Source organism: Rhinolophus sinicus, chromosome 15 (genome assembly GCF_057876585.1).
Source record: "Rhinolophus sinicus isolate RSI-liver-muscle chromosome 15, RSI-T2T, whole genome shotgun sequence".
Classification (NCBI taxonomy): domain Eukaryota; kingdom Metazoa; phylum Chordata; class Mammalia; order Chiroptera; family Rhinolophidae; genus Rhinolophus; species Rhinolophus sinicus.
Genome location: NC_142515.1, coordinates 20420533 through 20448292, shown reverse-complemented (window position 1 = coordinate 20448292; position 27760 = coordinate 20420533). Strand labels below are relative to the sequence as shown.

The 27760-nt window shown below is 44.5% G+C and overlaps 1 protein-coding gene across 1 annotated transcript in view; it reads left to right on the top strand.

The window, feature by feature from the left end:
• SORCS3 (sortilin related VPS10 domain containing receptor 3) overlaps positions 1–27760 on the top strand; it is a 539923-nt gene that overhangs the window by 230283 nt on the left and 281880 nt on the right. The window contains exon 3 of the mRNA XM_019725085.3: positions 9313–9412. Within this exon, the coding sequence (XP_019580644.3) occupies positions 9313–9412 (100 nt within the window). The remainder of the gene's footprint in view (positions 1–9312; positions 9413–27760) is intronic.

Genomic DNA, 27760 nt, shown 5'->3' with positions numbered 1-27760 from the left:
TTATTTTTTTTCCCCAGGAAAACTTAGTGTAAAAAGTTGAGTCCGTTTTCCCTAGACTTTAATTTGTACGCATCGGTCACTGCTGGAGGCTCTCTCTGCTTAGGCGCAGCGACCGCTGTCTTCTCATGTGCCTTTTGGTAGCTTACGGCTGATGTGGTGGGAATGAGATGACATTAGCTGGTCACTGCTGCTTGTGTAACTATAACTCAGCTGCTGTCTGCCCAGAAATATGTGGTACAATTCCTCCTCCGAGGATTACATTATTGTTCTACCATGGAGTCTCCCAACAACCGACAGTGAAGTGAACTCCATGATATTCGGGCTATTTACACTTCACAGTAATCCTAGGAAGGCAATATTTATACTCCCATTGAGCAGATATGAAACATGAGACTTATGCAATTAGCCTGAGGTTCCACAGGCTGGATTTGAAACAAAATCTGCTTGGCTCTGAAATGAATCCTCTTATGATTATGGTGGCTGCCTTTTTGAATGCAAATCGTTATCTATAATAGAGTTCCTCTACGGATGTGTTAATTTACTGTTCTGCATTGTAACTGCTCAGTAACAATTCACTTTATTGCTATTATTTTTAACTACAGGAGTGATACATGAATACGTTTTTGTTTTAAAACACTGCAACATTACAAACACTCTCAGGTCCCCATAGCTACCCACCCCACCCCAGTCTCCTACCCAGATAACTTCTGTTACCAGTTATCTGTGTATTCCTCTCGAATTTTTAAAATACACTTGTGTACACACATATAGACCTAATGGAAATAGATTGTTTTGTTTGGGTATACTATTTGCATATTTAATATATTTATTATTCAATTGCCTTTTTCACTTAGTAATAAGTCTTAGAGACATTTCCAGATATCTACCTTATTATTTAATGCTGTTATATAGTGTGTGTGCGTGTGTGTATATGTGTGTGTGTGTGTGTATAAAATACACTATATTTTATTTAGTGTTTCCTCTAATGATTTTCCCTGATGATTGCCATTCTATTATGTTCTATGAACAAAGGTACAGTGTTATGGGATGTCACAGCTTCTTGGGGGTCTGCTCATACTTTCTTTTCCCTGGAGGGCTTTTTTCCTCCCCTCACTTGTATGACACAAATAGGCCTCTTGGCTGATGGGATTGAGATATTTTGGCATTTTGAATCCTCAAATAACACCCCAACAACCCTATTGTCTGAACTGAGGTTCTTCAGTAAGAACAGAAGTGCTCACACAGGGACAAAGAAAGACCAAGAATCAGAACATTTGGCCAACCGCATGCACCCCAACCTACCCTCCTAGATCTGTGTTGGGATTCTGCGGCTGTTGCTTCTACATTTTATCTGCTATAAGCCATGACTTCTTCATGGTCTGGTTTCCAGAGTAAGCTAACCTCCAGTTTTCTGCATTTGGAACCCAGTGATGGCTATCATTCAAATAGCTGTGTCAGGAAGACATAGAGACGAATTAATTACGCTGTCTCATTGTGCCTCTATTTGTGAGTCTAGATAATGCAACTGAGGAGTCAGATACCATGAAGGGGTCACTGAGAGCTTTGTGAGCTCCTGCCTCGGCATCAGCCTGCCTGCGGTTTTTCTGAAGCAGAGGGTGGGGCCATAACCCATTTGGAGAATGAAGCTATGACTTGTTTTAAATGACTTGTTTTTGGCTCGAGGTCTGAAATTAGTTATATGGCTGGTTCTATGTGGTCAGGCTGGGCTTCTGCCACTTCAAAGATACAAGTTAATGTGGCTTTGGGCATTGGCCCTGAGATGAGGAGTGGAATAGGCCAGAGGGGAGTATCAGTGGTTTTCCCATTTCAATTATAAAAACTCTCTGGGCAGCCATTGGTCTGGAACTGTGCTGGGGAAACGTCCGACCTTGACCTTGGACTGGACTGTGGTTCACCACACACTGAAGCCCCTAATTGCATATGGGCTTTGATTGCTGACTGTCAGTGGCAGACACTCTGGGGAATGATTGGTGGGTGCTTCCCAAGGCCTGGTGCTCAGAAGCATGGTTTGTCTTTTGATTCCCAGGCAGCTGGCCATATTGTACTATCACAATGACAGATGGAAACAGTGGCCAAGGAATCTTTAATGATTTATTTGGCATCGCGTGCAGCACCCTCTGTTAAGTTTAAGGCGTCTAAATCAAGGAAAAGAAAACAAGGTGATTTCCCTTGAAGAAAATAGTCTGGGATGTTCATAAAAATGACAGCCATAAGCACTTATGGGACAAGGGCTTTCATCAGATGCTAGGCCAGGCGTCTTACTACTCTTTACTCAGTCCCCATGACAACACCATTGTCTGAGCCAAGGGTCATAGAAGTTGAGTTCACGTCTAGTTCTTGCAGCTCTAGTTTTCTTTGCACTGCTCTCATCTTCCCTGTTTTTTCTACCAAGAGCTGTGCTCTGTAATTTCAGAGCTTCAAGATACATTTCGTTTGTTATTTTACTTTTAAGGAGCTTTTAGCAATTGCTGAAATGAATCAAAAGCACATATGCATATTCAGAGAATAAATGGGGATCTACTAGGAGCTGTTAGTGTGAATGCAGAGGAGAGTGTGGGTTGAAGTTGTAGGAAAAGTCTCCAGGATGGAATGAGTACTGGAGCTGGGAGTCACACAGGAGAAAAGGCGGACAATTGCTCGCCCTAAGCTTATTGGGAGAGTATTAGCACATGGGATGTAAAGTGGACAGAAAATGAAAGCTTTAGATTCCAGGCCTAGGCAGGCATTTTGACCTGATACAGCAGCCAGGCAGGAAGGGCAAGTTAGGGCATCGGAGACCCTGGTAGGAATCTTGGGAAGTTTTCTTAGAGACTAAAGCAGAGTGGCGTGCCAGGGTGGGGGTGGCGACAGTAGCCACTGATGTGGCAGTCACATGGGGTAGTGGCCACTATTGTGCACCGCCTGCTTTTGTAAATATACAGTTTTATTGTAAACAGCCACACCCATTCATGTATATATTGTGTTTGGCTTTTTGGTTTTTTGCGCTACAAGGGCAGAGTTGAGCAGTTGTGACAAAGGTTGGCATAATGTAAAATATTTACTATCTGGCCATCTTATAGAAACAAGTTTGCTAACCTGAGCTAGAGTTACTCATAAGTGTCCAGAAAGGGGAAGCAAAGCCTGGTACCTGGCACATGTAAATAATAGAGAATACATAGATATACGAAGTTTGACTTAATTATCAGACCTCGTAGCTATATCTTAAGAAACACGCAAAGCAAAATATAATTGCTAACAGGACAATGAACTATCATGACTGAGGTTATTTGCTAACTTTAGATTATATCACCCAGAAGGAAGTCCCATTGAGAAGATGAGGGCCTGATAAGAGAATCAAAGAGTAAAGGACTTGCAATTTCCCAGTTCCTTCTCAGAGAAGAAGGAGGGGCCGAGGGGCGTCGGTGGTAAAGGAGGAGAAGGCAGTGGCTGGACGAGGAAAGCAGTGTCCCCACCTCGACTCTGAACATCTGGTGGGTCTGGTGGGAATGGGCAGAGGGCCGCCCAGCATCCTCTCACCTCTGGCAGGAACGTGACATTGGGAATGTGGGTGTTAAGCTCCAGCTCAGCTCTACAGGGAAGCTGACTTGGCTGTGTTGGCTGGAAGTTTTTCTTTTCTGTTCTTTTACTTTAAAAATAGCAGCCCATATGCTTGTTGCCACCAGCCTCTCCCCCAGAAGCTCGCGAGAGGAGTTGGCGCTTGCTGGTGGATTAAAGTATACCATACCCACAACTCAACTCTGGAAATTGTCCTTGAGAAAGTGGCCTTGTGGAACAACCAGAGTTATGACAGGTTAGGCTGGAGTGGTCCTCCTGGAAGGTACCGCCTACACGGAGCTCTTCTGAAGCCTATTGGGATGGGACAAGAGTTCCTGAATAGTTGAAGGGCTAAGACTAGGAGTCAGGGTCCTGGCATAGACCCATTCACCTCTGGGAAGAGCGAGGGCATCCAGTCTGCCAGTCTGCATCAGGTACCTGGGGAGTAGTCTGAGCAGTTGGCAGCTGGGAGCTCCAGCCAGACAGCTAGCAGGTTGCTGGGCAGGCGAAGGAGCCACAGAGCAGGTGACCTGCAGTGATGCAAACAGGAAAACCAGGGATGGTGTTCATGAAGCCAGGATTCTGGGCCCCGCTGCTGGTTGGGTTCAGGCACTGGAAAGAGAGGCAGCTGGGACGAGACCAGTCACGAGCTGTGGATTCAGGCTCTGAGAATGAAGAACAACCCAGCTGCTGGAGCTAGAGACTAAGGGAGTGTCTCTTTGAAGGGACAGCCTCCTTGGAGAAAAGTGTCTCTTTGAAGGGACAGCCTCCAAGGAGAAAAGCCTCCTTGGCGATAACTGGCAAAGTAGAAGTTATACAGATTATGAAGCAGTAATTGCACGTCAAGATGTCTCCCCAGAAAGCCTTTTCTTCATAAATGCACAAAAAACCATGTACAAGAATGTTCATTGAAACACTGTAATAGCAAATTTTAAAAGAAAAAAATTATCAGTGGTTGGAAGATAAATAGACAGTGGTTTATTTATAAGCTACAGTGATCTACAGCAGTTTAAATGCATGAATTATGGCCCAGTGTCAGTATGGATAAATCCCTAAAACTCAATGTTGGGTAAAACAAGCAAGCTTTGGAACATGTATCGTGTAAGATAAGATTTATGTAGAGGGAAAGACTCGAAAAGGTTGTTTATGAACCCAAATAGTCATTAAATTTAGTAGTGGGCTTATGATTGGCATCTCATTGTGCTTTTCTGTGTGCTGGAAATAATTCATAAAACAGACAAAGTAAGAGACAGGGACACACACACACTCACACACGCACATGCACACACGCACGTGGGCACGCGCGTGACAGTGGAATTATCTGCTGGAATTGGAGTAACCTAAGCCAAGGCACAGTGGCTGGATGCTCTGGGCTGTGCCCACATTACGTGCTATCTTCCAGGTTAGCTGTGTGTACTGAGCAACTCAAAATGGAATCTGGCCCAGTGCCCAGCCCATGGTGGGTGCTCAGTGCATGTGTGTGATGATTCCAGCTTTCTGAACATTTCTGAACATTTTAGCCTATTGTCAAATTTGGGAGGCTAGCTTTAAAATTAGGGAGATGAGCCTGTTTCCTCTAAGTGACCCTAACTGTCTCTGGCAATGGGTCTGAGGCCTCTCTTCCACCTGCCCTTCACCCCAGACAAAGGGGGCCTACAGAACTCTGTGATCAACTAACTCGGGGTGCAGAGTGTATGCTGGAAAGGAGAGTGCAGGTCACCTTTGGTCCCACAGGCTCTTTGGCTCTTTGAGGTGTCTCTAGTGAGTGAGATTTGTTTCTGTCAGCTTGCAGGAGCAGAGACTGCCCCAGGCATGGTGGAAGCTGAAATGTGGAGGACCCTTTGTAGGGAAGTCCTTACTCTCAGTAGCCACTTTTGGAAAACAACAAAGTCAGCGTGAATCTGTTGTGACACTTGCAGAAAGAGAGACTGTGCGTGCTACTAAGCATATTACCTTTGATGAGGGTTGTTTGGATTCTGGAAGGAAATTGGTTGTGACACAAGTCATGCAGGGAGCCCTGAGCATTTAACTCATGTAAGTAAGATGTTTGTTACATATAGTATGAGGAAAAGTCACTAGTTGGAAAACAGCTTAGCACTGTGTTGGTGCGATAATAAGGTTTAAGTTCCAGAAGGAGCCTCTTGTGTTGATGATGGAATGGGGCTTGACAAGATTCTCTTCTAGAGCATACTCTATAGTCAGGCTGCTCGAGCTCTTTTTCAACTGGGCCCTGTCCTTGGATATGTCCTAAGAGCCCAGTTTTAGCAAGATTCCTGCTTAGTCTGCTTAGCCAGTATCCCGCGCCCTCCGTATCTCATCATGCTTAAGATCTGACCTGATTCCTCAACACCCAGCATGCCCCAGGTGATGTCTCATCACCCTGGCCTGCCTTTAGCAAGCATCCTGTCAGGTGAGTTTAGCAAAGAACTACCCTACCCTCATACTAATGTTTTATCAGCTGACCCCAACCATTCTTTCCGGCTGTAAGTTCCGGCTTTTCCTTGTTGTATTCAGAGCTGAGTGCAATCTGTATCTCCTACTGCAAGCCCATTACTGTAGTCTTCCTATTGCAATAGCCCTGAATGAAGTCTGCCTAACTATTTTAACAAATGTCAGATTAGATTTTCCTTTCACAGACTGAGAGAATTGGCTTGTCCAGGGTAACATTTTGAGGACATTTCAGAATCATTTCTAGAGTCTAGATTTCCGTACTCTAAGCTCAATATTTTTTCCCTACACCATGGTGTCTTCATGCCTTTAAAAGTGTAAGATCAAGAAGCAGTTCATTCAATAAAAATGTTTTATTTGGATTCATAAAAGTATGCAACTGACAGCCTTTAACAATTGTGGCCTGTCTCTTCCCCTGCCCTGGGTCGGATAGGAGCTCAGGGCGATTGGCCATTTAACCTTAATGCTAGTCTGAGTGAACTATAGATCCTTCTCTGGCACCAGACTCTGCCAGACCTTAGCAGGTGTTCAGAGTCTAAAAGGTCAGGTGTGTTTTCTAGCTGTGGTAGGTGTTGAGTTGCCACTAGACATTAGCAGTTGGTCAAGAACTTGTAGGTTTGGGCAAGCTCGCTCATTCATTTAGTCTTGCAAATAAAGACAAAGCAAAACAATGCAAAAATCAATACATGCGTCATTTGCTTTGTACTAGGCACCGTGCAAGACATCTGGGCTGTTACAAGAAACAGCTGTTGCCTTTAGGGAGTGATAGTCAAGGAAGAGATCCCAGAATAAAAATGGTATGACCAAGACAGTAGGATAAATGCTAAAATAGTAATATATACAAGATGGAAGGAGAACACAAAGGAAATTGTGATTAACTTGCCCATAGGAAACTTGGAAGGAGGGTGTTATTGGAGTTGGGTGCTGAAGGTTGGAGAGAAATTTACCAAGTAGGGGAAACAGGGCATGGATAATTCAGGCAAAGGGAATGATGTGTGCAGAAATGGAGGGAGATGAAAATACAACACATTCGGGAAAGTTTAATGAGGCTGGAAAGAAGGGGGCAGAGGAGCAAGTGGCTGGAAACAAGTCTAGTAAAGGAGGTTGAAGCCAGATTTTACAAGGCTAAGCTTGGGAAATACAACTTCACAGTATGCAGGCAGTAAGTAGTCACTACCAGGGAGTGAGGTAGACAGATCTGGGTGGTTGAAATACAACTTGATGACAGCAAAGAGGATGGTGGGAGGGGGAAAAGGTTGGAAGAAGAGCATCCGATTGGGAAATTGTGGCAAAAATGATGATGCATGAGCCACAACGTTGGAGTGAGGAGGTAAAGACGAAGCGTCTAAGCTATTTAGGACATAGAATCCTTAAGACTTGGAGACTGAGCTGGGTCCGAAAGATAAATGCAAAGAGAAAGCTTCAGAGTGATTGCCATGCCTAAGTTAGGAGACAGAAGATAAGATCAGTTTTTTGGGACTGATTATTAAAGTTAGCAGACCCAATGACCATGTGGAGCCAGTAGCCTAGGGAGGGATTTGAAATATTGATGTTTGTTTGTTCAGTAAATGTGCCAAGTGCCCATGATGTATAATGCCTGGTTCTGTACATTTTTGGGAAAAGAGAAGTGAATGTCCTTTTTTTTTTTTTTTTTTTTTTTTAGTTTTTAACATTTCAGTAGGCCTACATCCTTTAGGAGGTTTCCCATGTGTTATATTTTTGCATCCTCACAAATGCCTTGTGAGATTAAATTATCCCCACCTTTCAGGTAAAAAAGCTGAGGCTCCAATAGGTTGAGTAACTTGCACATGGTCATGCAACCAGAGAGCTGCAGATCTGGGAATGAAACAGATTTTGCTATGCCTGCCCAAAGTTCACGTTCATTCCTCTCTCCCTAATGTTCTCTGAAGTTCCTCGTCCTTGAGGGGCTTACGCTGTGCTTGGGGAAACAGAACATAAAGAAAGTAATCATGACAATGTTGAAGAGTCAAAAAGAGGCACGCATGTGTGTCTTGGGAGCATAATGGATGGGGACATTAGTTCTGGAGAAGAGGAGAGATGAGTGGCGATTGGGAAGAGGGCTAGTGAAGTCTTAACAGAGGTGAGCATGGGTATTTAAGCTGGAGGACATAGAATTTGCTAGGTTGGATGAGGTGTGGATAACTCTTAAAGACCATCACATAGTTTGGCTACTAGGTTTATAAAGCTGTGTGGGTTGGGACAAGAGCAGATTAGAGTTAGAAGGTAGATAAAAACTCGAGGGAAAGGCAAGGGCAGGAAGTTACTAGAAGAGGCACATGGCCAGAGTCAGGAACTGAGGTTTAAGGCAGAATGAAGGCTCCCATGAAGTCAGTTGACCGTAGAGAAAATAAACTGAACTTTGTGACTTTCTGAAGCTCAGGTGGGGGAAGTTATGTGAGTCTAGCCAAGGAAGATGGTAACAGAAAGAGGATGAGACCCTGATGATACTGGTGGTTTGAAAAAGGAGGGAGGTATGTATGGAGCAGAGGTGGGAGAAGGGAGGTGAAAAGTGGCAGGGAGGTGGGCTACTTGAATCTCATTATTTGACACCCACCCTCCTTCCTCCATCACAGAAGGGTGAGATCGGTAGGAAGGAGCCTAGGAATTGGCCTGCCTTTGTTCTCTGTTTTGGTATAAGGTCAGGTCCCTGAAAATTAGGCCTAAATGAGCAGCAGGTAGCCAGCGGGATAATTGGAATGATGAACTATTGGCAAGCGGTTCAATGTCATTGGCTGTTCACTCTGACAACCATTGCTCCTATGTGAAGCCTCAAACTGTCTGCCTGCCATGGCCTGATTTGGCTGTTGGTCCCCCCAAACTCTTAGGTATGGCTTCCTGCTTCTCGGAGCGTCCCCTTGCTTCAAGCTCAGTGGTGGGGGCGTGAAATTGGTTGCCCTTCAGTGACCTCAAGTGACAGTCCAGCCATTCTCCCTATGGCCTCCTTGCACAGCTCCTGCTGGTGGGAACGTGTGCCATGCAGAGAACCAGGGGCTGGGCACGTGGGAGGTGCCCTCTCCTGCAGCTCCTTTCTCAGCACATCTTCACAAGAGGCAGAAAAGTGGGTCTCTGAGAAAGGCCAGGAGCAAAAGTGAGTGAGCCTAGGTAGTGAGCAGATACATTAGTCTAATTGCTCTTCTAAAAGTGATGGGGACTTTTATCTCTGAAAAACACTTTTAAGCACTCATATGATTTGGGAACAAAGGTGCTGGTCTGAGGGGAGCCCGGTTCTGCTTTAAACACAATTCCCCATCTGGTAAAACAGTCTTTCCCTTTCTCTCTTACCTGCAGATCAACGAATTATGGCACCACCTATGAAAAGCTGAATGACAAAGTGGGTCTGAAGACTGTCCTCAGTTACCTCTACGTCAATCCCACCAATAAAAGGAAGGTAAGAGGAGAGGTCAGTGGGTCTGGCTCATTCCCTGCATGTACCAGGGCTGCCTAGGGCCAGGCATTAAAAAAGAAAAACCCAATAGCCATGGACTGGCTTCTAGAGGGCCTGCTTTATATGTCAAGGTCATCACAGACACTGTTTGTAATTCTAACAATAGCCGTGGTAGTAGTCGTAGAAATCATAATAACAACAACAGTGAAACTGTATAACCATGTAAGGGGTTCCTTTGTGCCAAGGAGGTGCTAAGTGATTCTCACACCTCATCTCATGTCTCCTCACAGTGAATGTATGGGGTTAAAATTACCACTGTCCACATTTTACAGATGAAGACACGGAAGCTCAGAGAGATTATGTAATATTCTAGCCTGAAGTCAGGCAGCGGCAGTAGGTAAATAACATCTGGGATTTGGGAATGGGTCAGCTTGACTCCAGAGCTTAGTCCGTCTTCAGCCTCCCTCTTGGCTGGTCCATTTTCACAGCATTTCTCATAAACAGGGTATCGGTTTCTGCCAAGGGAAAGATAGGCAGCTCCTGGATTCATCCTCTGGATCCAGAGCTGCTTCTGAGGCACAGGAGAGTGGACCTGGCTCCTCCAGACCCTGTGTTTCTCTGTCTTTCCTTTTGACTTAACGGCCAGGATGTGGATGAAATCACATATGGTCAGACTTCCGTCATGGAGTCCTACTGGGAAGAGGGGACCTGGATTCCATGGAATGATGGGCAGTTTTAGAAAATAAATGCTGTGCAATATATTGGCTTTGGGGAGAAGTGATCTTTCTCCAGCTAGGAAGGCACTGCTGTTTAGAAACTTAGGTAGACCTGGCCCCGATAAACACACCAGGCATATAAGAGGCTATTTCAGTGTTTCTAAAAGGCTGAAAATGGCACTCCCAAGCTCTCCTCTTGCAAACTGATTTGCATTCCCCAGTGGTTTTGCAAACCTTCCCTTCAGTGAGGTAAGCTCGGGGGTGAGCTTCAAACTGTTGTGCAAATGCCCCTGATCTCTGACTCCAACTCACTTGAGTGCAGGCTGTGACTTAGAATGTTGATTGTCTATGCTGCTCAAAGCAGCTTTGACTCAAATCCTTAGCATCACAACTCAGCCCCGCCCCTTCTCCCCACTTCCACCTCTGATGTCCCTAAATATCCCCAGCAAAGGGTGGAAGCAGATGTGGTGAATCCTGGTTCAGTGTGGCTGATGGATGCCCAAAGATTCAGCAGCTCCAGGAGTCCCCAGACCGGACACTGTGCCCACCAGTCAAGCGCCGAAACCCTGATAATCAGGATGGCTGTTCAGGCACCTGTTACTGGTTTTAGCTCAGTAGTTTCGCTTTTCTTTGTCCAAAAGCACTGCCATGTTCACTCTGTTCGGTACTGTTATTTGAATTACTGTGTGTTAGAGCTGGAAGCAATCATAGATTTCACCAATACAAACAGTTATTAATCATTTTTGAACTTCAACTCTTTTGCAAAAGTGCTTAAAGCTCTACACTTCCTTTCTAGAAATATGCCGCTGCACACAAAAATTTGAAAACAATTTTTAGGGGTTTGTGAATAGCTTGAATCCCACCCATGGACCAAAGATCTTCATAGAGTCTCAGTTAAGAATCTTTAATCTATACCAATAGACTCATTTCACAGATGAGAAAATGGAAGCCAAAAAAGCCCAGGTAAGTGGCTTTACGTAGCCAGGTAAAACAAGGAGCCAGGTCAGAGCCTGGGACTCTTGACTTTCAGTCCAGATTTCTGTGTTTCAGACCACACTTTGCACCTTTTCCTCCTGTACAGACACAGCATAGATTTACAAATTGATGATCTAGTCCTGATTTGGAGGCTTGAGACAGTTGCTTCATGACTTTGAATTAAAGCTTGGTACCAAGTCCATGATGGACATGTGATAAAACTTGATTGAATTGAGTCAGTGATGATCTATCTCAGTTCTCTCTCTACCCTTCTCCCTTCATAGAGAAGGAAGCTGAGTCCCACAGAGGACAAATATCCCACCCAGGTCACTCAGCTGGTGATGAGCTGAGTTGGCAATTGGTTCATGACTCCTAGTTTAAAGCTCCTCCCATCCCACACCAGTGACTTGGGGTCAGATGGAATCACAGGGTGTGTATACACTTTGAGAGAAGCAGGACGTGGCTGTTTGACACATAGCAGGTGCCCTTCAGTCTGATCTCTGACCTACGTCTGGACCACAACAGAGTTAACCATATTTTCATGTCGATGATAGGTTAGCCATCTTCATGAGAATTTCCCCAAATGGTCTATGAAAGAGTCACGCCTCTTTCCACCCATTTTGGTAGTCATCTGTCAGGTACATTTCCTGTTGGATTCCTACTCATAACAATGTTTCTTTTGGTCTTTGCTGTTTTTCTCTATTCCTGATGGTTTTAACTCCCCTTAGCATAGCCTGGAGGTGCTCAGAAGTGTGAGAGAGGAAGGTTAAGGCAGATGCTGAGGGTTGGAAGGGACATAAGCGAGGTTTGGAGATCACTGGCACAGAAATGCCACCTCCACTTCTCTGTCGCATAGGCGACATGGGCTCTCTGGGGCTAATTCTCCCAGGAATGATTGCCTGCTTAACAGTTGCGTCTATTTAGTCTGACTTCTCTGAGAAACACCACCAAAGCACAGTTAAGTCCCACCTACGAGGCACTGTCACCGCGGCAGAGAGATTTTCTTCACTCAGATTGGGGGAAGACAAATGACAGGTTAATGCCATGAAATTATTATTTTTTAAAAAAAATGACAATGGTAATTAATTGCATAAGGAGACTATGTGATTCTGAAGTGCTTTCTGAATCATCCAAGGAAAGATGAAAGTAGATTCTGTTTCAATTTATTGTTAAGTGTTTTTTATTGTATTCTGAGCCTGTACCTACTGACAATGCACAAATATTCTCCATAGGGACTTTCTCCTAATCAGAATATTCAGTTTCCCAGAACTGCCCTTTTCCACCCATGTAGACAAGATGGCAGTTAGACATCAAGGAAAATACTCTTATTTGTTGCTTTATTGGTTTAGTGCTCTGGGTCATTATGACTGAATGTATTTCTATTTTTTTAAGTATCTTTTTTTTTAAGTATTAAACTTCAAATAAGTCATGAAGTTTAAACCTGTGGTTATCTGGGCTCTCATCTCAGCTTGAATTATGCAAGATTCCTTTGATTCTCTCAGGACCCCAATTATCTATAGCTCCCCATGTTCATCAACCAACTAACAGTCCTGCTCTCCAGCAGATTTTTCGGTTAATCTTATGGAAACACTTTTCACCTAAAGAGTTATTTATTTAACAGATGGCTACTCCTTTCCTTTCAGGCTCTGAATATCAGAGATCGATTGCCTTTGGCAAGATAGTAAATTGTGCTTGTGTTTTCGTAGTTTTTCCTGAGGCTAATTGTTGATTTTTCTAACACTTTTTTGACAACATAAAATCTCTAAATGCAGATAGCTAATAAGCCATTAGGTTGAAGGTAGGAATTTTAACATATCAATAGTTTCCTTCAGTAATAATCTTAGCATTAATTGAGCACCTACTACCGTGTTTCCCCGAAAATAAGACCTAGCCAGACAATCAGCTCTAATGTGTCTTTTGGAGCAAAAATTAATATAAGACCTAGTCTATTTTACTATACTATAAGACCGGGTATAATATAATGTAATGTAATGTAATATAATATAATATAATATAATATAATATAATATAATATAATATAATATAATATAATACTGGGTATGACATAATATAATATATAAAATATAAAACATAATATAATGTAATATAATATAATATTGGGTCTTATGTTAATTTTTGCTCCAAAAGACGCATTAGAGCTGATTGTCCAGCTAGGTCTTATTTTCGGGGAAACATGGTATACTAAACTTCCTTTCAAAAGCTTAATCTATATAATCTGCAATCCTTCCATCCACTTTAGAAGGCAGGCAAGATAAGAAAGTAGACCCTATGCATATTACCCAGAAGCTCTACTACTTGTAAATGGTAGTTCAGTGACAGCATGTTCATTGGTTTTATTTGGGGGATAAATTAACCAAGCGATATCCAACAGTGCTGGATTCCCTTCAGGAAGTTAAGGTTTGCACTAATAGGCTCTACTAGACTTTCTCTAAGGGAGAGTATTGATACGAAGTGCTGGGAGCTGTGCTAGTTGAAGTTGCTCTAGACCATCCTGTGTGGTGGCATCAGCACGAGTTTAGTGACCTTGACCTGCCCTGGCTGTGTTTGATGTGAATTCTGCATCCCTCTCTGCTTGCCTTTCTCTGACCACTGGCCAATTAGCTCATTGCCTTGGTGATGTCTGAGCCTGGCATTTTGAACACCAGGAGCAGTTATGTTAGTTCTAGAAGCAGGTATGTGCAAGGTTTGCCTCTGGAAAAGGGGACTCTGCTATGGTGGGGTCTGAGCTCCAGGTCACAGCTTCTCCTTCCCCTTGTAGGAGATAAGTGACCCTGGGTCTCTAAAACTCATTACTGTTAGCTGACTCTTGACCTCAGGCCCATGCAGAATGGCATGTGTCAAGATCAGGCCTGTGTTTAACAGATCTGTGCTTTGTACAAAGAGGCTGAAGTCCTTGTGCCTCAAAAAGAGAGGGGTGTGGTTCCCATGGGTGTCTATTTCAGAACAAATCTTTGTGTGGATAGGAAAATGCAGGCATGTTCTGGCCTAACTGCTCTAGCTCAAAAGTGGCTGCCACCTGCAGATTTGGAAACAGTGGCTTGGAAATGACAGAAGACAGAAAGTTCTGATTGCCAGGGAATGAGACCAAAATACTGTAGGGTAGAGGTGTGTGTGCCTTTGTGTGTGTGGGGAGGGAGGGGTTGGGGGGAGGCTGACTGTAAGTTCTGCCATTGGAATAGGATAATGACGTCTTTTTATTGAGTTCCTGTAAGTTCCAGCTACTGTGCTAAGTTCATTTGCACACTTTATTATCAGTTTCACTACTAATCCCTTGAGCCTGGTGGTTTTATCCCTATTTGAGAGGTGATAAAACTGAGGCTCAGGCAGCCTCTTGCTTCTTGTAAAGTAAGAGAGGGTCCAGGATCCCCACTTCACCTCTGTCAGGCCACAAGGGCCACACTCTGATCTAATACAGGTTGGCTGCCCCTGCCACAGGTATAAAGACCAGGTGGAGTGCAGTCATCACTCTATGAGTAGTAACTCCGTTGCCTGGGGTTTTCTGCCCATTTGTGTTAGAAGATCAGCAGTTTTGGAAGAGGGGAGGGCGTGCTAGATGCTCCTTTTCTAATTGATTTATCAATGAGAAGGTAATTACTTCCAGGCTACTCTACAGAAATACAGTGGGGATTAGTAGTCAGGTTTCTCTGATGAGCAAGCCACCTCTGTCAAGCGGTTAAGAGGCATTGTGTGTATGGCTAGATGTTGGTTGTTCCTGTGTCATTCTCTTAATACAACAGGATAACTCTGAGCTCTCTTTGACACCTTGGCAAACCTCTAAACAAAGCAAAGCACAGAACTTGAGAGGATTGGACTCCTGCTTTCCCCGACCATGTCTCCTGCGATTGTTAAGAGGGTCAGGGAAAGTAAGCTCTAGGGTAGTATGCTTTCAGCTCACAGATATTAAAACCTCTACTAAAGCAAAGCAAAAAAGAGTGTGGAAAGAAAGATGATTTTAGGCTGTTAAGCAATTTGTTAAATGTCTGATGGCTAGCTCTGAGCAAAGTATTTTGGAGGGGTGAAGGGAGGTTCCTGCTTTCAGATATATGCAGTCTATCTGGGAAGACATGTTGCACAGAAAAACAACTGCATGCATAGACCTGGGATCTCAAATTCAAATGCATACAAAGTCCAGGCAGGTGATACCATTGAGTGATGTGGGACAGGTGGCGACTGAGGCAGCCTCTGGAAAGGAGCTGTCACTGATAAGCAACAGATGACTGTTGTCATGGGAGAATGAGGGCCCAGTGCAGCTATGACATATTGTCATCATTTTCTGATTTTCTTAAGAGATTTCCTCTGTACATTTTTATACGAAAGTTCTGTATTTTGAAATGTTTTAGATAAGCTAGGATATGGAATTCAGGGAGTGGGGGCTGGCAGGCTGTTCAAAATCTACTTCAATCCTTTGTATCCAGCTGGCATCCAGTGCCATATTCTTTTTTTTTTCCATCTCATCTTTTTTTTTTAAATTTATTGGGGTGACAATTGTTAGTAAAATTACATAGATTTTAGGTGTACAATTCTGTATTACATCATCTGTAAATCCCATTGTGTGTTCACCACCCAGAGTCAGTTCTCCTTCTATCACCATATATTTGATCCCCCTTACCCTCATCTCCCACCCCCCACCCCCCTTACCCTCTGGTAACCACTAAACTATTGTCTGTGTCTATGAGTTTTTGTTTCTCATTTGTTTGTCTTGTTCTTTTGTTGTTTTTGGTTTATATACCACATATCAGTGAACTCATATGGTTCTCTGCTTTTTCTGTCTAACTTATTTCGCTTAGCATCATACTCTCAAGATCCATCCATGTTGTCACAAATGTTCCTATATCATCTTTTCTTACTGCCGAATAGTATTCCATTGTGTATATATACCACAATTTCTTTATCCATTCATCTATCAAAGGACATTTTGGTTGTTTCCATGTCTTGGCCACTGTAAATAAAGCTGCAATGAACATTGGAGCACACGTGTCTTTATGGATAAATGTTTTCAGATTTTTTGGGTAGATACCCAGGAGAGGGATTGCTGGGTCATATGGTAATTGTATTCATAATTTTTTGAGGAACCTCCACACTGCCTTCCATATGGCTGCACCCGTCTCAGTGCCATATTCTGAGTAGTAAGTCCATCTCCAGGTGAAAGCTGGTATTGGCAAAGTGGTCTTTGGGGCCACAAGGGAACACTACACAGCCGCTCTTGCTGGGGCCTGAAGTGATACCTTCACGATCTGCGTGAGAGAGAAACGAAGTCCAGCACGGTTCACCAAGTCCTCCCTTTGACTCAAAGGAATCACATAGTAGGTCCTGCATTGAAGACCTCTTGTGTCATGTAAGGGTAAGACCACCAGAGCAGGAGTAGGAGGCAGACATCTGCTTTCTGGTCCTGAGGAACTGCGTGTTCTTGAATAAGCCAGTCTCTTCTCAGAGCCTCCATTTCTCCACTCATATAATGACAACGTCAGGTCCTCCTACACTTTTTGAAGTTCCTTCCATCTCGGGTTGTCCGGATTGCACCATTTGGACAGTGCCGCTCAGAGCAACATGAGGATATGTAACGATCCATGGACTTTGAGCTCAGTGGATAACCAGTTGGAAGACATGATCCCCGTAGGTTCTGCGGCCACATGTGGGCCAGCTAAGCCCTCCCATCCAGGCCAGCTTTTCTGAAGGTACAGTTACTTGGTCAGAAGGTGGAGGTTCCTTTACACCTGCTGGCTCTGCTGGTGAAACTCAGAACAGCAGCCGCCTCTTCAGTGGCCCAGTGAGGAGTCCCGTCAGGATGAGCTGATGCGACCTCATGTGAACATCACTGCCCCATCTGCCACGTGCTGCCCTCCTCCGGTGGGGAACAGACCTAGAGACACTTTCTGGATCTGTCCTGGCAACCCAGGGGGCAAGAACCCCAAGCGTCCCAATAGCAGGGAGGGACGAGCTCTGCTCCCATCCTCACTTCCTCCTTCATGGCCGCCCACTTGCTTCAGCCTCAACCTCTCTGTGGGCGCTGCCTTTTCCCTTCAGAAAAGGTGCATAATAAGCTATGTGTTAAAGAGCAAGAGAGAGAAGTCCCTCTTAGTGCTAATATCTGTGTCTGTTTTCAAATGTAACACGTGTCTGTGATATTAGTGAGGATGATGATAACAAGCTAGCATTTTCTGAGAGTTTACAGTGTGCCAAAATCATGCTTAATGTTTTATATGAATTAACTCATTTAGTACTTCATCAGCGGCCCTATGATGTTGGTACTATCATTATTCCATTTACAAATGATGAATTCGCCACTGAGACGCCAGTGACGTGCTCACATTTGGTTGCTGATGGTCACTTACGTTGGTCTAATGTGCTCATCTAACTCACTTTCACTCACATTTAATTCTTAGATTCACTGCATGTTGGAGCTAAAGGGCCTTCAGAGACTGCCTGTGCGGGCTCTCATTTAACAGAAGAGGCCACGTGGGGACTGGCCCCAGGTCACAAAGTCATTTGCAACAGCGCTGGTGCTGGAACTGGGTCTATGGGACTCCTAATCCAGTGTTCTTTGCCAAAGGCCTGTTGACAGCTGGAACACTCAGATCTTATGGGGAACCCTGCCTGGGTCCAATGGCGAATGCGAGCAGGGAGCAGCTGGGGATATTTCCTTCCCAACAGTCTCACTGAATGTGTGTTATAGCTGTAGGGTTCATGCAAGCATCCATAGCTTCACGGTTCTCTGGTCCCAAAGCCCTCAGGATACTGCAGTTGGAATCACATTTCAAATGAACCTGGATGAGAAACCAAGGACCTGGAATCCAAACTGCTTTTCCATGTTGGAAGCACAGAGTAGTGGAATGGCGTGCCTGAGGCCAGATGGCTATCAGAGAAGCGAGAGGCTCGGTCCTCTGGGGAAGAGCTGTCCAGGAAGGAATCAGGATTTTCAGTGCAGGGTTTTCTCTTGATTAGCTGTGGGACATTGGGAAAGTCATTTAAATTCTTTGAGTCTTTGTTTCTCAATCTGTGAAGTAGGAATAAAAGATCATTTATCTATCCCCTCTTTTTGGGAACAACATTAGGGTAAAATGAGAAATATAATCTTGCTTTGCAGGAAATAAAATCCAGAAATGGAGGGAAGATGTGACTAGTCAGAAGGAGCTGGCATCATGATGACAGACCAGAAGCCAGCCTCTGTGGCTCTGCCCTGGTGCTGACTGCAGGGGCTCCTGGGCCTCCCCTGGGGGGTGCCTGCATCTTGGCTTCCTTGGGGAGGATGTAGCTCCCAGAACCCTGGTTTTTTAAGAGCCTTGTGTCCTGCCCTGTCCAGGAGGCACACTGCTACCTTCTTTTTTCCAATCTCTTCCCTGTCTCTTAAAACCAAACCTGCTGACTGCTTGAGAAAGATTGATGATTCGGCTGGTGGAGAGAAATGATCCCACACTTGTTAATTCACAACCATCTTGTTTCTCTTGACTCATAAATTAACAGTTACCCAGAGGCCAGAGCAGTTTTTCAGGAGATGCATGTAGGGGAAAATATGTGAAAGGATGGAGTAGAAGAAGGAAAAGAACCGAACTTGGACCAAACCTGCCTCTTTTACTGATTCTGTGTCCAAACCTTTTTATTCTTGGTTATGTCCAGAAAGAGAACCAGAATCAGAAAACAGGAGAGGTACAAATTTCCATCTGCCTTTGCAAATTTCCATCTGACCCAGCAAAGGAGTGGATATGAAGTGTGGTTCAATTCAAACTAATCACTTAACGGAAAAGGCAACTAGAGTAATTCTTGGAAATTCACTCTTTAGTCACAAAGTCCCTTTCTCAGCAAATATATATATATATGTGTGGTTCCCTGTATAAATTACTGCAGTGTGCTCTAGCCAAGAATTTATTTAAAGGCTCATTAAAATGATTACTAGTTTTTTTCTTTTGCATTTTATTTGGAAATGGGAAGAATATAAACCTATAGCCTGGCTTCTCTCCAAAGTGCCCTTTGGGGTTTGCATTGAGTAGATCATATTTAAAAAAATAAAGATATGATTTGCAGTAAAGATTATCCAGGCATTTAAAAGGAATAATGGAAATTAGCCACTTACTGCACTTCTTAGTGGCTTATGGCCTAACTTATTTGTTTTAATTTGATTTTTATTGGTTTTCGGTTGTGTGTGTGTGTGTGTGTGTGTGTGTGTGTGTGTGTGTGTGTGTACGTGTTTACAGATGCATCTGTGTGTATACAGAAGATATTCAACAAAAGGCATTATGAAAACTTCAGAGTTAAGAAATAACAAAAACCCTGTTCTCTTCTGTGCAAACTCTGGTTTACAATGATCCAAGGATTTAAAGGAAGCCTATATTTCTGGATGGTCACATGAGATGCTGGATCTGTATGGCTGCCTGGCTCATCCCAAGGACTCTGGTTGACCACCATCATTGCTCAGTCAAGCCTGTGAGGAGGAATTCCATTCAGGGATGGGTGGCAGCCAAAGGTACAGACTAAGGCAGAGCCAGTAATAGAGGTAGAAAGACCAAGGACCCAGCCCACAGGAGAGGGCATTGAACCGCAACATGAGGGCATCAGGCTGGATAAGAGAAAGTAACGACAGGACCGACATTGATGGGGCTTCTAAATTGGACCTGGAGGACCCGTGGAGATCATGGGAATTTTACACTTTGATGGCCTATAAAAAGAAAGACAATGCATCCCCATCTGAAAGAGTTAATACAGCATGGAGCCTGAAGAAAGATATCCTGTGGCATAATCAGAGCCAGTGAAAGGCAGAGGCAAAAATCGTCTGGAGTTGGGAAAAAAGCTTGGGATTTGGAGAAGAAGGGAAATAAAAAGGGCAATCTGATAAGGGAGTTAGGATGTGGAGGTCTTAATAGGCATATTTGGTTTAGCATTTGTAAATCGGGAGAAAAATACGGTGGGACTAGATATTGGAGACCCCCCTACCAAAAGCTCAGGGGTGGACTTAGGACTCAGTAGGGAGCCATAGCAGGCATCTGAGCAGGGGCTGATCACCTGAGCGCTGTGTATAAGAAATGCTGACAAGAGCCTCTTGGACGGATGAGGTGCCCGTGTTAAGCATTCCACTCCATCTCTCCTCCCCTGCCCTGGCCTCACCAAACCTTCTGGGTGTGTTTTCTGCACATCATGGGCAGAGCGATTTTAGCACAGAGCTTGGGGAAGGCAGGGTGATGTGCTCGTGTTAATGTTGTGATTCACAGTTACATAGCAAATGGATCTCGATGCCCCTGAGGTGGATATATTTGTAACGGAAAGTACCACCACCGCTAGTGAAAGAATTGACTCTATTTTTTTTTCTTCTTTGGTGAGCTCAGCCAAGCAGAGAGATAGCTGCTGGCATGCATGCTTCGCCCCCTGGCCTGTCCGCCCATTACCGGCACAAGGTCAGCAAGACAGACATCAATGCTTCACACACACTGTGCTGGTGAGCGTGTCAGCGTAACGAGAGATGAGGGATCCTCGGGCCTTCCAAATGGCTTGGGGCAGGTTTGCAGCAAGCAAGTCCCTGTCCCCACACATTGGGGTCTGAGCCAGCAGCGCAGAGTGAGACGCTGACCTCAGTGACCAACAGAGGCCTCTCTTGGTGCTGGCAGCCCCATGCCAAGGGCCCCCGGCAGCAGATGCAGACAGTCAGGCCTGTCATTCCACAGCACGAGTGTAACACTGAGAAATGGGTGTAGCTGTCTCATGATGACCAAACGGAAGGAACCAGAGAGGATGATGGAGGTGTGAGAAATGCACATGAGAATCTCTCGGCTGCCAGAGACAAGAAAGGGTGCCGTTCAGTTTAGAAACTTGGCAGTTCTTCCTGGTTCCTTACTAGTGCCCAGCAAGGTGATACGATGTGGATGGAAGTGCTTCATCGCGCAGCCTGTGCCTCACCCTTTGTGTGACCTTGAAGATATTATTTAACTTCGCCAAACCTTAGTTTTCTCATCTGTAAATGGGGCTCACAATAGTATTTTAAAAGAACAAATGTAAGAACTAAATAACAATGTATACAGAGTGCACAGAGTCAGTGCTCGGCAATGTGACTTCTCCCGTCCCCCATTAAGTGAACCTCTCCTTGGCTTTGTACACTGCTCAATGATACCTCCGAAATCCAGGGACCCCATATCCACATAGCTGACTTTTCTGTCCTGGGAAAAGGAAGCTATTCTCCTCAAACTAGCGTTAGGCAAGGTCTTTTCAACTTCCCAAACAAAACTTGGCTCTTTTGCATGTCTCCTATTTCTCTCTCCATCCAGCCACCTGCCTTGTGTGCCGTCTTTTCTTACTGATCCACTGATTGCTTCTATCTTACTTAATGAAGTGTAAATTAAAAATGATGGGTGCCAGCCCTGGGCAGTGTGTGCTAAGCAAATTTCTGCCCATTATCACCCAAGCCCCATTAGGCAGATAGAAGTGGTGGCACAGGGATTCATATCCAGGTCCCCTGGCGTCTGCGCCCCAGACAGCTTCCGCAGCGTTGTCCCCCCACGAGCAGCAGCTGCATCTGTGCAGACACACATCCAGATTCATGGCTCCCTTTTGATGCTGTAGCTGTCATCCTTCTTGACACCCCACATGCATGGAACTCCTTGGGGAACACTGTGTCGGGCCCAGGAAACATGCAGCACATCAGGCCTGGACCCCACACTGGCAGACGTATGTAAGTGGCACTCTCATTTGGGAACGAGAGCTAGGAGAGGAGAGCCCGTGGCCCAAGACCTCAGACGCTGCAGTTATGGCAGCAGCTGCTAAGCTAGACATCAGGACCAGCTTGGACATTATCAACAACAACAACAAAAGAAAGCTAACGTTTATTGAGCACTTACTGTCTGTAATGCAAATGGTTTTACACGAACATTTTTTCTTTTACATACAAAAATATATAATGGAAATCTTAATACTATTATCCTCATTTTAAGAGAAAGGCCAGGAGGAGAAAGAGTGAGAATGACTCGAGGTACTTAAGGAAGTCGGGGGAGGGGAGCTTTTTGCCAGGAAGTCGGGGGAGGGGAGCTTTTTGCCTCGGCAAAAGCATAAAATTGTCCCCGCTAGGGAATGGCCACAACAGATTGTCCAACTTCAAAACATAAGCGTTTAGTATGGAGTCTTGTTGGCCCCCTTGCCTTCGATGGGCACTGTCACCCTCCAGACCCTCTTTATGTATCTAAAAAAAGGAGTGTAGATATGCAGACGGATGTATTTCCTTCTAGTGCAACAATCCCATGGTCCTGTGCTGAGAAGTTATGAAAATGTTTACCGGTGAGAGAAGTCAGAATGCTACCGGGTTGCTGAGTTTTCTTAAACATAGACCAAACAACAGGCTGGGGTGGATGGGGGCAGGAAATAGCCTGAGGAAAATGTCTTAGCATTCAATAATTCACAAGAGCAAACAGCAGGGCTGGGCTCTGGCATTCCCACTCGGAAGCCCCCATAGGGTGGGGGCTGGCTGGGTTGCCAAGGGTCTATTTCCACTTGGGCAAGAAGCCACTTGGTGCAGATCTTGGCTCTATATCTTAGCAGCTGGTGGCGTGGACACATGATTAAATATTTCTAAGTTTCCATTTCCTCATCTGTGCAATCAGGATAATACTAGTGCCTACCTCATAGGCTGATGGGAGGATTAGATGAGAAGTGTTTGTAAGTGCTTGGCCCATGGTACTCAGTTAGGAAATACTATGTATTGTGACTCTTATCATCGTCCTAATCTCAGGACAACTGGTGCCTATAAACGGGGTAGTCCCATGTTGGAAGTGCCCATTTATGAAGGGCACTCAGCTTGGCTGGGCACTCATGGCCCTTTCTCGGGCATCGGGTGATCTGTTTGGTGAAGTGTGGAGCTGGTAGGTGACTGGAAGGTTGTCTGGTTCAAGCCTCTTGTTAACCTGATGAAAAAATGGAGTCCCAGCCGGGGGAGTCTCACTTATTCAAGGTCACACGGCCACTTAATGGCAGAACTACGGTTTTGGAAATCAGATTTCTGGCTTCAAGCCCAGTGCTCTTCTTATGAAATTGCACAGAATGAACAATGTACGACGCAGGCAGACCTGGGCAAACAGGCAGCTAAGGAAGATGCTGACAGCTAGGAACCTCGAGTCACTCAGTGTCTCTGTCCAGTAGATCTTGAGTTTCCAGGTCTCTGGGATTAGAAGAGGCCATGTCAATCTCTCAGACCAGGGTGACTGGCGGGGAACCTGCCCAAGGGCATGTGGCCACAGATAAGCCAAGTTGGACCCTGAAAAGCCAACGGCAGCAGAATCAAAGAGTCTGAGTCAATGTTGCACAAGGAGAGAAAAGGTCTAAAGTGAAGGTCAGATAACATCCAAAGGGTGAGGAAAGGCCCCAAACAGGAAGACCAGCCAGCAGGAAAGACAGGCCATGGAGTAAAAGGCAGGCCTGGGCATGGGCCTCCAGACAGAGACTGTGAGGTTATTGGCAGCACGTTTTTATTGGGTACCTTTTGCTTGTTGGGGGGATGGTAGCAGGAGTGGCATTTGAGTGATTAAAGCAGTCACATAAGGACAGTCACATAAGGGCAACAGAGAGATAGGATGTAATTATCCAAAGTGGTCTTTGGCCTGAACCTCGAACCTTCAATCATCCTGGGGAAGGCAGTGACAGCATATATGCATGGAGATTTCCTGACTCCACTCTGGACCTTTGGAGCACAGTGAGTTGATGTCAGAGCAGAATCTTAGTGCATAGGTTAGCTCCGGAAAGCCTGCTCGGAATAATAAAGGGCTGGCTTCCTGGTGTCAATGGCCCCGCCTTGATCCTATCACAGAGCATCAGCATTCAATAGCTCCGAGGAGACCAGCCTTGCAGACATGAAGTTGTAAAGAGTTATGTCTCTGAGGAGATTTCCTCAGCACTAATAGCTTCGTGACGTGGCTGTCTGGAGACACTGTCTTGCCTCAGCTGGACCCTGAGCCAATTGAAAATGGTTTGAAGTACTCTGTGTCACTCTCTTCCCTTCAGCAGCTATAAAGATTATTTCTCTTTAGCCTCACAACGGCTTGCCTATGAACTCATGCTTACTGAGTTTACCCTGAAGTCTGAAGACAGGTACTTGGGGCCTAGACAATCAACCCCTGGAAGTGGAGAAGGAAGCGGTGAGGAAGCAGGCCCTTGCCCCCGCATCCCCTCAAAAAGGATATAGTAGTCCCTCCTTGTCTGTGGGGATATGTTCCAAGACCCCCAGGGGAGGCCTGACACCACAGGTAGTACTGAACCCTACGTATCCTATGTTTTTGCCTATATATACACACACCTATGATAGAGTTCAGTTTACAAATTAGGCACAGTAAGAGGTTAACAATAATAACTGATAATAAAATAGGATTATAACAATATGCTGTAATAAAAGTTATGTGAATGTGGTCTCTCTTTCTCTCTCATCCTCTTGTGATGATTTGAGATGATACAATGCCCACATGATGAGATGAAGTGAGGTGAATGAGATGTTATTACGTACAATAAGGCTGATGTGAGCACAAGCACTGATACCGTGACATTCGATCTGATAACCGAGACAGCTACTTAGTGACACAGATGGGTAGTGTATATAGTGTGGATACGCTGGACAAAGGGATGATTCGCGACCCGGGCAAGACAGAGTAAGTGGGATGGTGAGAGATTTCATCACATTGTTCAGAGAGTATGCAATTTAGAACTTATGAATTTTTTATTTCTAGAATTTTTCCATTTAATATTTTCGGACCTTGGTTGACCACGGGTATCTGAAACCTTGAAAAGCAAAACTGCGGATGAGGGGGGACTACTGTACAGTCAGAAATTTTCATTTATTTTCAGGAATCACAGCTTTGACCATGCCAATCATTGCTTAGAAACTTTCCAGAGCTCCCCAGCATCCGTGGGAGAGTACACCCGTGTGGGATAGCAAGTGGTTCTGAGTGTAACTGTCCAGCCTTCTCTGTGTCCTGCTGAATAGTATCAGTTCTGTGACCTTGGACATGTTTTAAATGCTCCAAACCTCGGGCCATTGTCTACAAAATGAAAATCATAATACCTACCTATATCAGCTGGGATTTTTTGGCTCTACAAGGTACAGAAAAGTGCCTTAACTGGCTGAAACATGGGGAAATCATTACTTCACGTGATGAAATCTAAAGGCATGGCACTTCCAGGTTGTGAATTCATTGGCTCCTTGACATTGTTGAGGACCAGTTTCTTTCTGTTTTTTGGTGTTTTTGTTTTTTTTAACTTTGCTATTTAGAGTGTTGGTCTTGGTCCTCAGGCTCTTTCCTCTTAATGTGTAAGAGGATAGTTGTAGAGGTTGTAGCATCACGTCTGGACATGAAAATGTCCAGAAGAAGAATAGGAGACAACACGCTTTCCTAATGAGGGAACTGTTTGCAGAAGAGCACAGCTCCCAGCATTGCATCCCATGTGCGTTCCCCTACCAGCGGTGGGCAAACTGGGGGAGCCAGAGTGGGGCCCAGTCTCCTCCAAGCACATGCCCACAAGGAAGGGGATACCTCAACAGAATATAGGTTCCGTTAGGAAGGAAAAAGGAAAGGCATGGACGGATGTTGTCTAGGCAACCAACAATTCCTGCCATACTGCCTAACAAGGGTCTTCTGAGAATCAAATGAGATAAGCCATGTAAATCATGTAAATGTTAGCATTTTTCCATCTGTCCTATCTTTATGTCTTGACTCTCACTGATTTTTGTCCACTTCGCCTACCCAAATCTTACTACTCTTACAAAGTTCAGCTTAATCTTCTTTCCTCCATGAAGTTTTCCCTGACATCCCAGTATTTCACCTCCGTTCTTTCTCCTAGATAGAACATCCGCCCCTGATTCCTGAAACTCTATAGCCGGTCTAAGGATTAACTGCATCAGATAACCTGAGGAAACTTGAAGAATATTGAATTTCAGACCTCATTTACTCTTGGAGATTCTGATTCTATAGGTCTAGAGAAGGTTAAGGACACATACTAGACAAAAAAAAATAATCTCCTGTGTATTCCTGATGGATAGCCAGGTTTAGAAATAATTCCTAGAACTTCACATCTGGGCTTCATCACACACTGTAAAGACAGTGGGTAACTTTTCAAGTTCTTTTCCTGGCTGGATAGCAGGGACCGTATGTCATATATTTTTGTGCCCGTGGTTGCTTAACACACAGCCTGGGCACATGTCTTAGAGTAATTGTGTTTTCTATCAAGTTTTAGAATAATTGTGTTTTCGTTGAGTCTTTTAAGTGTAAGGATTAAAAAAAATATTTTTTCAGATTTTTTCTGTGTGTTTGGGTAAGTGTATGCTCATTTCATCAACACACATAATATTCTAAGAATTACAACACAAAGAGGTTTCCTGATTTATTCCTCTGCCAGTTCCTGCCAAAAAGGAAGATAGGTCTGCCTCCTCATGTTCAGCTCATCTTGCTGCCCAGCATTTCTATCGCCTTTGAGAATTATAACCAACTGGAAAGTCTGACTGTGATTTCCTTGAAGATTGCAGAAGCAGAAGTAGTCAAAATTGACCTAGCATTGCCTCTGCAAACAGCCAAGGCTGGGAAGGGGCACTTTTTGTACTGCTTCCTTTTACCTGTAATGATCTGAGCGACAAGTTACAGCACTTCTTGTTGGAGTCGCAGGGAGCTGATAGAGCCACCGAGTAGCAGAACAGTTGTCTCGTCCGTGAGCATTCCCCAAATGATTGTGGTATTTTGGGCACTGATGGGAACTATGAAGGAATAGTACATAAATAACATGCCCATATAACATGCGTGTTGTGTCCTGGGGGCCGGGCTAAGTCTTTAATCCTCAGAACAGCCCTGTGACCCTTGTGAGTTAGGCACTGTTACTGTCCCCATTTTGCAGCTGTGGAAACTGAGGCCAAGAGAGTTTGAGAACTTGGCCTCTCTAAGAAGTTGATGACTTAAATTTTAAACTAAGGTTTGATTGACTCCAGATTCCGTACTCTGATCTACTACCTCTACTGGGGGTCTCGAAAACGTACATCACTGCTTTCAAATGGTTTGGAGTCAATTTCATGGATTCTCAACTCTGGCTGCCTTCAGGATTCCTGAAGGAGCCTTAATCATATCATGCCCAGGCCTCCCCTAAGGGACTGTTTTAATAGATCTGGAGCAAGGTTCTGGATGAGTAATTTATAAAGCTTTCTGGATGATACTAAAGTGCTTCCATCATCAAGAACAACTGGTCTAATATATGGTGAGGAAGGAGAACTGACTCTGGGTGGTGAACACACAATGTGGTATATAGATGATGTATTATAGAATTGTACACTTGAAACCTATGTCCTTTTACTAACCATTGTCACCCCAATGAATGGGAAAAACATAACATAAAATTTACCACCTTAAAAAAAAAAAAGAATCACTGGTCTACTTGGAGTGAAGAAAAATTCATCCATGTGTCGAATATTTTGGAGGCTGTCTTGTGTCCTGGGCCTTTGCTTTCATGTTGGCATGCCCAGGAAGGTGGTAAGTGCAATGGGTCACAGAGGAAGGAAGCACTAATTCTACCTGGCAGGGATAGAAAGGCTCAGGGGGTAGCTAATATTTAAGCTGAGTCAACATATCAGTAGGGGTTTACTAAGGACCAATAGTGGGAGTGGGTTGCTGGGGGTTTTCTGGGGAAAGGAAATAACATGTTTGAT